This window comes from Halyomorpha halys, unplaced genomic scaffold (genome assembly GCF_000696795.3).
Source record: "Halyomorpha halys isolate HHAL.00 unplaced genomic scaffold, Hhal_1.1 Scaffold434.1, whole genome shotgun sequence".
Taxonomy (NCBI): domain Eukaryota; kingdom Metazoa; phylum Arthropoda; class Insecta; order Hemiptera; family Pentatomidae; genus Halyomorpha; species Halyomorpha halys.
The window spans coordinates 921,337-932,442 of record NW_027114127.1 but is presented as its reverse complement, the minus strand read 5'-3'; the positions used below and the strand labels follow the sequence as shown (position 1 = coordinate 932,442).

Genomic DNA, 11,106 nt, shown 5'->3' with positions numbered 1-11,106 from the left:
CATTATCTGATGTTCAAAAATTTGTAGAAATGTATTTCTTTCTTTATCTAACATAGCTTGTTAAATAGGATCATTTTTTGTTTTTATTTTTACATTTAAGTTTTCAGTTGGTATCACTCAAATAAAAAAAATTATGGATGGTAGTTAATATAATAAATTATAAATAAAATACAATATTGCTAAATGATGACTTGTTCGTAGACTACTCACCAGAAAATCACATTACTTATGATTATTAATGATATGACTTTTTTTTTGTATGTAGTCAACATACCGAGCATATTTCTAATAAGTAATTTGAAATTTTTATGCCGTAAGTAGTGCTAATTTAATGTTTCAAAAAAGGTTTATTTCTATTTATTCATAATTTTCCCAGTATGAATCAATATATTCAAACCTTAGATGTAGATGTTTCTTTCAAGATCAGAGCAAGGACGTAACTTATCAAATTTAATTTTTTAAAACATAGAAAGGTATAGTATGTAAGAAATAATTTTATCAACATTAATCATTCATCCTTTAATTAGTGTACTATTTTACAGCAATATGCTTACTAATCAAATTAAAAATCTATTGATCATATTTTTTTCAATTTGCCAAAATAACATTATCCAAATACTTTCAGTTTTTTTATAGGACCTGCTAAACTGCATTTAGCAAAACCTTTTATGGTCTTTTCAAAGAGGCACTAAAGATTTAGACAATTTAGGGGTTGTCATTCTTCTCAAAATTGAGTATACATTTGGAAATTCTTTAAAATTATGTATTTTTTTCCTTTTAAATATTTAATTTTAGTAATTTGGAATACAAGAATGTTTTAGTTAAGTTTTACTATAATTAAAGACTATTATATATACAAAGGATATTAATTTTTTCCTAATTAAGCTATGAATTTGATAACTTTATGCTATTAATAAATAAACGTATCATAATAATATATTAGTTAAGTTTTACTATAAAAATTGTAAGTATATACAAAAATTCTCATAGCCTCAGATTTTTTATATAAAAAAAATTATGCATTCTAGAAATTTATTACATTTTTATTGTATTAGCATTTTTTTCCTGATTTACTTTCTATTTATTAGATTCAAAAGTGTGGCCAATTTTATTTTATTTTAACTACTTTTTTAATATTTTAATGAGGTTATCATAAACTTATTCACAACCGCTATTCTTTCTTTAAATATTATTTTTTATTGGGCCTATTAAAATGAGCCTTTTTTGAAATATAGGTGCTCAACGCAAAATATATTTTTGTATGCGTGAGCTAAGATAAGGAATGGAATTTGATGAAATTGATATGGTGCTATTTGGGTACCAAACCACACAATTGCTGAAAGTTTCAATAGAGACATCAGCTAGACAATAATTAGTGTTATATCAACACAAACTTGATTGCAAACAGGTACCAAATTTCTCCAGACATGATCCAAATTGTTTTGTGAATAATCTTCAATAATTTAATATTTCTAACATAACCGAAACCTAACATGAAATATTATATTGACTGATGTATTGTGTACAACTAAATACTATCAATATCCAACTCAGAAGTTTTAAACCCATATAAAAAATTTCTAATAAGGAGGAGGGCCATGAGTAATTAAAATTACAGGGAAAAACTTTACTTTTATCGTGAAAAGTTGTAGATATATCTTTCTTTTTATTAATCCAACTAAACTTTTTAAAATAGAATCTTTTTTTATTTTTATTTTTCATTAGGTATCACTTTAAGAAAAAATAACAAATTATAGATAAAATTCACTATTTCTACAATACTTACAAGAAAATCATATCACTTATTATAAATGATCTAAGTTACTTGTAAGAAGTCAACAAACTGGACATATTCCTAATAACAATATGCGATAAATACCATTACTAAAACATCAGCAGCACCGATTTAATGTCTCAACAAAGGTTTATTTTTATTTATTCATAATGTTATATAATGATTTGAGGAAAATTTACTAATAAAAAGTCAAACAAACGAACCACTTATGATGGGATGTCTGTTTTACTGCTTACTGTTACATAGTACAACTAACATATTTTAGTGAGTAATTGTTACAATAAGTAAGTTACTGGGAACAGTCTTGAGGTCAAAGAAAAAAATGTTGTTTTCAGTATACATTTTTAGTTTAAAAAAGGGTGATAATTTATTTTTTAATATATTATTTACATGTACTAGATAATAAATACTTTAGTATAAATACAACAATAACTGCAGTGCAATCCAACTTTATTGGCTAGGGACATGAGCTTATAAACCTTCTGAGGCTAAAAAAAACAACATAATAAAATGTTTCTTGAAAAGTAGACTGTATGGATTAACTTAAATGAATGTTGATTTTGCAGTTTAGGTTCCAATTTTAGTCTAGTGGAGCATTGAAAGATTATGACCATGAGAATGGCCCTAATATTTATTTTATCTTAAGTATTTTAGAAAGTTTCTATTTTTAGAATGATTTGGAAATATATAATGTAGAAGACTATACACTAATAAATAAAATTAAATTTCAGTTTAATAATAATTCAAGATCGACTTACTAGCTACTCGTTTACCCGAAACACCCAGTGATCATAAAAATTCACAACTATACCAACATGCTCGAAAACTTGGGAAAAACTGTTATATGGGTGCCGGGTCACGTGGGGATCACTGGAAATGAACTGGCGGACATTGCAGCTAAACAAGCACTTGCTCTTCCAGGTCAGGGCACGGCCATTCTGACACCACAAGAAATAAGTCTTCCAATGAAAAATGAGATATTATCTAGTTGGCAAGCCATGTGGGATGAAAGCCCGCCAAGCAAATTAAAAACCATCAAAAAAACCAGTAAACCATGGACCACATCATACCGTTCCAATCGCAGGGAGGAGGTAGCTATTGCCAGATTGAGAATAGGTCATACGAGTTTAACTCATAGATATCTGATCAGTAAGCAGCCACCTCCAAAATGTCAATACTGCAACAGTGTACTTACGATCAGTCACATATTTGAAAAATGCCATTTTTATTCTGCGAACTTGAGTAGATTGGGAGTAGGACCGAGTGTATCGGATGCTCTGAATGATGACCAGAAGAACGTGGAAATGGTCTTAGTTTTCTTAAAAAGGAATGGCCTTTTGAATAAGATTTAAACCAGAAAATCTGTTATACGTAATAAAAAAAATACCAACAGAAGTAATTATTTAAATTTTTTTTTTTCGAAATTATTTAAAGTGAAATAGAATTATAGAAATAAAATATAAAGCACGAAACATGGGCGTTGATGACCTCAGAGTTTTACGCCCTTAAACCCCAGACAACAACAACTAGCTACACAAAACTAATAAACTGGAACTTTCAAAATATAACAAAACCTTGTTAATTGAATAGTTCAACACTAGCTGAAGAGAACTGACATCCTCTATAAAAATACAACAAATATTTTATACAGGAACTTATTATAAATTAGCTATTCTTATTTTCGTAAATATTGTGGTAGTTTGCTTCATTATTTTTTTCATAAATTGAGTTTTGTAATTTTATATAATAGCAGAATGAAATGATTCTATTTTCCCAAGAAATCCAATAATAAAATGTTGAAGTTTCAGCGAAATATTGTATTCAGAAATTTAATTAATAATTGTGGCAATGCTAAAAATAATTGTAATTAGTACAATTAAAAAAAAAATGTGTTTTGTTAGTTCAAGCAGGTAGCTTTAATTTTTAATTGTGGTAGGCTGTTAAATGTGTACTATATTATGCTGTCAATGTATTCATTTCCTTATCAATGATGATGTTTGGTGTACTTACAGGTAAACTTTTTTAAAAAGAATATTAGAATGTACTAGATATCAATTAACTCAGAACCTAAATTAATGTTTTCTTTTTAATTCGTACTCGAAGAAATTGTCAATATTCCTTTGCTTAATTAGTCCAAATAAACTTTCACTCTTAAGTACAATATAAATATCAATGACCATATATAACCCCTCTTATCAAGGTTGTTAGTAAACTGTTGATACTTTAAGGAACAGTATCGTCAATTTGTAAACATTATTTGTTAAATTTGAACATCAATATTGCTTGGTAGATCTTTCATTAAAAAATAAAATTAGACTATAAAATTGTATATGAGTAAAACTTCTAGCTCTATCTTTTTTATACTATATGCTGCTCTTTCACAAAGTATTTTTTGAGGCCAATGGTTTTCAAAATTTTAACCTTAGATGAAATGCATTCCTTATTGATTTTGCAGCCTAATCACTTTTCTGCCATTAACTAATTTCAAATGACACGATTATGTAGTTCCTGATTAATAGTGTTTCACTTTAATTTATAAATGCTATTCAAAGTAGTAACTAGCCAAAATTCTAATTCTACAACATTTGTTTGATAGAGTTGATACAGCATATATAGTTGATACTCTAGCAATGAAAGGCTCAGAAACATTGTTAAATGGCCCCAGATCCATACAGCAACAAATCTAGTTTCTTAACCAAGTAAGGAATTTAGTCCTGAGAACAAAGAGTAAGGATTTTAAGAACACATTTTTATATATTAGAACCTCTTAACTATGAGAATTGACTGAGCTATCAGAGTGAAATTCTCAACAGATTACCTTACTTCTTCAAGTATGGTACAATAACATTAGCTTGTTAAGAAATAAATAAAAATAAACTATGAAAGAAAAAGAGAGTGAAAAAATATGCATAAATAGATCAAAATAAGTAGTTTTTAATTCTATAGCAAATTGAATCTTTTAGATACCCCCAAGGCTGTCTTTATAAAATAAAAAAATTTGATCTCAATATTTTATAATATTGCTTTGTATTTTAGTAAAAAAATACTTTGTGAAAGAGCGGCATATATTATAAAAAAGATAGAGCTAGAAGTTTTACTCATATACAATTTTATAGGATAGTTTTATTTTTTAATGAAAGATCTACCAAGCAATATTGATGTTCAAATTTAACAAATAATTTTTGCAAACCCAGGCCAATGCTACAATTTCTATAGCCCCAGAACAAAAATGTGGAAGATAAAGGGCAAAATCGCATGGCACTAATTGCAAATTGAAACTAATGACCCTTCTGTAGTCCCTTCAAAATCTGGGGTGTATTATAAAATAATTTTACCTTAAAAAAAAAAAAAACACTTTAAAAAAGTGATATATTCCCATTTATTACTTGATTCTTGGTTTTGTTAGGATTTTTTCCAGTAAATTTTTAAATTAACATCAAAATGAAAACAAAAATGTCTTTTATAGTTCAACTGTATACTGGAGAGGGAAGATTTTCTTCTGTTCCCATTTTCTCACTGCCATGTTCTTGTGGGCAAGCTATAGTTTTCACTTTATATCCAATACCAGCTTTGTAATTTAATCCTAAATGATTATTCCATCACTTTCACCTATGTTGAAAACTGAGGTATTATTATAGACCATACCTTCTCCTAGAATCGCATACTTCCAACATCTCATAACAGCCAACAGACATCCTTGAGTTACTCCACTGTTCCCACCACCTTACTTTTTTCACATCCTAGATATAAACTTCTTCTATCATTTCTCATTTTTCTCTGTTTCTTTGATTTTGGCTGTTGTGTGGTATATAGTGGCCTCTTAATGGTATTGGAAGATAAAATGAAGTGAATCATTAAGTTTTGTATTATTTGTTGTGTGTACCACAATATCCCAATCTTTTCATAGAGATGAGGTGGCTCATAGTCTTCATCCATAGATAGACAATATTTATTTGTATAATTCCTTTGCCAATATCTTTCATTCTTAACTACACCACCATCCTTTGGAATTCTCCGTATACCTTCAAATATCCACTGGGCTCCTTCAGTATGCTCATTCAAAATCCTCTTTTTCCAACATCTCACAATTGAAACCGATGTTCATTAACTAAGGAACTTTGTAGTTGTTAGGGCGGATATTTTCCTTATACTAATTAGTTTCATTTACGGTATTGGTCTCATTAGAAGAGAATACTTAATTGTTTTTCATTTGAATCATTGAGATATAACCTAGTAGAAGGATTTTTTTTCCTTCTTTTTTATTTCTTTGATAATTATTTTTGTACTTGTTATGTATTTATGACAATTAGTTGTTCTACCAATAATATAAAAACACATAACAACAGAAGATATAAAAACAGATTTGTTTTCTTTTTTGCAATTTTTTTTTTATTTGAGTAATCTAAGAGACTTGGTTGAATCATTCATGAAGTTAAAATAAAAAATATATATTTATAATTACCTATTTATTGTACTGTAATTGTTAAATATGACACCATATTTTAAAGCACAATACAAGGAATTAATTAAGTACTTAAATAATTATTAGTGAAAGGATTTTAAATACTAATTGGCGATTCTGGCAGCAAAAGATATATTTGATGCATTGAAGTGGACAGATACTTCATTTATGAAACAGAACCACTAGTTAGAAAAAGTATTAGTAGATAAAAAAAAATCTTAAAAGGAAAGGCCAAAAATCAGACCAAAAAGGTATCAGTTGTTTACAACAAATTATGCTGTTCTCGACAGTTGGTTTTACAATGTGCTGACTGCTGGAGTACAGAAGCAACAAAAAAAAAGAAAGTGTATATATATATATACACAGAAGAACTGACAAAAATCTATCCCTGGCAGCTGATCTAGAAGGTTTTAACAAGATTAAGTGAACATGATAGCTATTATGTTCAAGGAATACCTAGTAATAAAGGTTAAAGAAAATAAAAACAGATTGGAATAAAACCAAAAACGACGGTTGTTATCAAATCCAACTCATTTTAATAATCTACTAAGTTATCAAAGCAATATACTGATTACATTAAGTGCTGGAATTTCATGCAATGTAAAAAAATAAAAAACCGATAAATAACTATACAATACCTCGTCATGTTTAAATTTAGAATTATTGAAGGTGATATGATGAAGAAGATTATTGCGAAAAATACTTTTGCTGCCAGGCGTGTTGAAGAAAACAGGTTTATGCACATGTAAGAAAAAAGTAGAGGAGGGAATCTGATGAAATCAATATGGCACCAACCAGGTACCAACCCGCACCCACATAACCCCTAAAAGTGTATCCAAATTCAATTAATTTTTCGATCAAATATGTCCAAATACGGAAAACTGTAGACAGATAGATCAAAAGACACAAACAGAACCAAATTTGTTGCTTCATTTCAAAAACGTTAAATGTGAATGAAAATTGTTGAGGATGTGATTTTTTAAAATTATTCTATGAATAATGACACTACAGAGTAGTTATCGAGCAAAAAAAAAAAAAAAATACATACATAGACCTCTAAAAACTTAAAATTATAGACCAGTTACATGACTTAATGAGTTTAATAAAATAATTACTTTTATTATAGCAAATAAAACAGAAGAACTACATGCATCTACTCTTAATCTAATGACAACAGAATAACTAGTTTTTAGGAAATGGGTAAAAGGATGCAAACAACTATTAGTGCTGAATAATTTGTCATAGTCAAATTAAAGAAGGAATGCATAAGAATTCATACACAGAATAATAGCCATAAACAAAATCAATATATTATTAACTAATAAGAAAAAGGGTTAATATGTGCTTCATGTTAATTCATCTTGTTTAAATTAACATTTATTCTGTATTTCTGTTGGAAGCTCTCATTAATTTATTTAATATCTATTAGTTTTCTTTTCTTTTATAAGATTAATTAAGGGAGTTCAGATCTAAACTGGATCAAGTTCAAATGTTTAAAAAAAGGTGTTTGTTGTGGATTGATACTAGTTATTAGCATCAGTTTTTTTAGTCCTGGACCTCTCAGTTGTTCAGAAACCTCTTGTAATATTCCAGGAAGTGCATTAAGCCACCTTAATCACTATTTATGAATTTCAAATTATAACCCATATTGAAGTTAGCCTTCATACTAGAACAATAAAGAGAAAATTATTCATTAAATCAAATAAGGATTCAATAAGTATTAATAAATTTTAAACTTGATTTTTTCAGAACTACAATTTGTAAACCTAATCTATGTATATTTAAGGTTTTTGTGTTGTCCATTTTCCTTAATACCATAAATAAATATGTTAGACTTGTGATGTAAGACAAACTAACATAACAAATAGCTTTATAAAGAGAAAAAGAAGCATTTTGTACAAAATACTAATTTTGTTGCCACAAAAATACAAAATTGTGACTTGTCACGTGCTTGCTTATACTATAGTAATAGTATTTGCTAAAAAATACTACATTATTATGTAAAAATTAATAAAAACCACAATAAGACGATAACTATTGTTCAAAAATATATATGGGGAAGGTATTTTTATAAAATTCATAAGTCATAAAGTCATTTGACTGCGAAACAAATCTTCTTAATAATTTTTGATTTTTTATTGGAAATATTATGAAATCCATTGAGATATTAATCCGGGAGGTCTTGAGTGTTTTGCTCATATTGGGAAATAAATGTCTATATTTTCCTAGCATTTCATATGTTTGGTTTATTCTTTTGTCAACTTTCCAAGTAACCTTTCGATGTTGTTATTGCTGCTTGCTTAATTTACTCCCTTTTTTACTTCTTCACCTATATTCAATGCAGTTTTGCTCTGGCCTCCTTGCTACGGAAAGAACGAGTATTTCTCTCACCAGTAAACTGCTAACGTGACTTATTTTTTTTCTCATTTGAACATTTTGGAAACCTGAAACCTCTTGCATTTCTTATTTTAAATCATGAACTGAGGCAAGAAGATCTTAGATCTTTTACAAAACCTGGATTCTTCAGCCCTTGATGAAAAAGCTACAATTTACAATTTCTATTTCAAATTGTATTGAAAGTAATCTAAAAAATTTTTGTTATCATCACTTTCAATTACATAAGAAAATAGAATAAATCATTAACCATGAGGTAAATGCTCACATGACACCTCTTAGGGGACAAAAATGTTGGACACTCCTGCCGGGTTAATAACACAGATTCTCTAATATATATTAAATTAATTAAATAATTCAGCTTAAACATTTTTTAATTACAAAATATAACTTTTCACTTTTAGTAGTATTACACAATACAAATTACAACTTAAATATGAGGCAATAAGCATTAAAGAATGCATACTAAAGTATACAACATACTGTTACAAAAAAAAAACCCTTCTAAATATACAATTTTAAATACTTCAATAAATATTTTTCTTACTAAATTCAGGATTGTAAGCCTGATATTTTTATTATTCTTACAGATTTCCAACAATACTGCAGATTCTTCATTTGAAAACTGGTTTTCTGTCTTAAAGGCTTTTCTTCTTTTTTCTCACTAAGCACTTGATATTGTTTCCACACCTTAACATAGCCATCATCACCAGAAGAAATCAAAATATTTCCAAGAGGATTCCAGTTTATTCTCAAAATTGAAGAGTTATGGCATTGAAAACTATTTATGAGACAAATCTGAAATCGGAATGATAAATGTGATTGATTGAACAATTGGTATAAAGCATAAATTTTAATGTCTTTGGTAGCAACTGCCAGGAGATCGTATGTCCTACCAAGACGGACAGAAAATGCCAAATCACGGATGGGATCAGTAATTTCAGACAGATATTTATCTTTAATGGAAAATTCTGTTTTGTTCCATCGTTGGTATCGTGAAGCATACAGCAATATTTTAATTTTATCTTCAGTTTGACAATCCTCATTATCAAATCCTACAACAAGCATTGGATCCTGAGATAGAACTATATAAGCATTCGGTTCATTTATTACACTCGGATACAATGAGTACAAACTCCCAGCATCTTTCCTTAATCTATCTGAACTATGAACGTTATCAATCTTAAAGTATTTGCAAGAATACCCATTATTTACACCATTAGGATTCCAAGCGATACAACTAACTCGATGTCTATAGCAAACTTCTTGTTGAAGACTCCACCTAGATAAATCTAATATATCAAGGCTCTTAAAAATTCTGATAAAACCATCAGAGGAGCATATTGCTAGTAATAAACCCACAGTCTTTGGTGCAAATTTAATGTCTGTAATAAATGTAGTAGATCCCAAAAGGCTTGCTCTCTGTACCCAGACCTGCTCAATTTTGCTATTATTATCATCCTGTATTTCTTCCCAGATCGCAACATACCTGTCAACAGAACAAGTGGCCAGGGCATGCCCAAATTCAGGATGAACCCATGTTATTTTCAATGGTGAGAATTCATGGGGTTTCCATTCTGCTGTTTTCTTCCACTCTTTTGAATCATTGACTTGATCCCAGACAGTAATAAGTTGATCACTAGAGCACACAGCCATTCTTTTACCATAATGATTAAAAGAAATATCATAAATAGTTACTTTGTCTTTAGATGAAATAGCTTGAATGTAAGAGGATTCTAGATCCATTTTGAAAATAGGATGATACTACCATCAACAAAAATGTTTTGTTTTTTTGCAGTTAAGCATTGACAATGTTACCAACAGAATAACTAAACTGATTACTTTGTTAAAAAAAAGTTAATTACTTGCCTAACTTCGGTAAATTAATAAAATATGATATAGCTTCCATTTTTTCGTTGTTAAAATGTAGTGTAAATAAAATTAAAATAAAAAATAATTAAAATTAAAGAGTAATGCTATTTAGTTCAACTAAGCCATTTTGTTAGTCATAAATTTATTGTTTCTTGGAAATTTATGTTATCATTATTATGTTATTGAGGAGGTTTGTTAATAAGCAGAAGTTCTACAGTTGGTAATACTACCAACTATCCAAAGAAACCTGACAGTACGACAAGCAACTGCTATCCTTCACGATCACAGTCTGCGATAGCATTCACTATCACTTTCACTATCCCCATTATCGTGAAATACTACATTTACAGTATAAATTATTACTGTCATGTTTTAGTATCACTAAAGCGGTAGTTTTACGGTGACAGTAATAATGATTGTGAAAGCTATCACAGCCACTAAGATCATGTAACCTCAAATTTTCTGTCGTATTATCAGGATTTGATTGTTAGTTGGTAGTACTATTTAAGACATACGCATGCATGACAACTGACATAAGTACATACCTACGTAATACAAAATTTTATAGCTATTCAAAACTTAT

The 11,106-nt window shown here is 28.7% G+C and overlaps 1 protein-coding gene across 1 annotated transcript; it reads right to left on the bottom strand.

Annotated features, from left to right (window-relative positions):
• Nucleotides 1-9,007: 9,007 nt before the first annotated feature.
• Nucleotides 9,008-10,495, bottom strand: LOC106682665 (nucleoporin SEH1). The gene has a single exon (XM_014423654.3). It carries the CDS (start codon nucleotides 10,395-10,397, stop codon nucleotides 9,204-9,206), a length of 1,194 nt encoding a protein of 397 aa, XP_014279140.1. The 5' UTR covers nucleotides 10,398-10,495; the 3' UTR covers nucleotides 9,008-9,203.
• Between the last annotated feature and the right edge of the window lie 611 nt (nucleotides 10,496-11,106).

What these genes read in the sequence shown, in the direction of transcription:
- LOC106682665 (XM_014423654.3), bottom strand. Translation starts at nt 10,397, where the DNA reads ATGGATCTAGAATCCTCTTACATTCAAGCTATTTCATCTAAAGACAAA.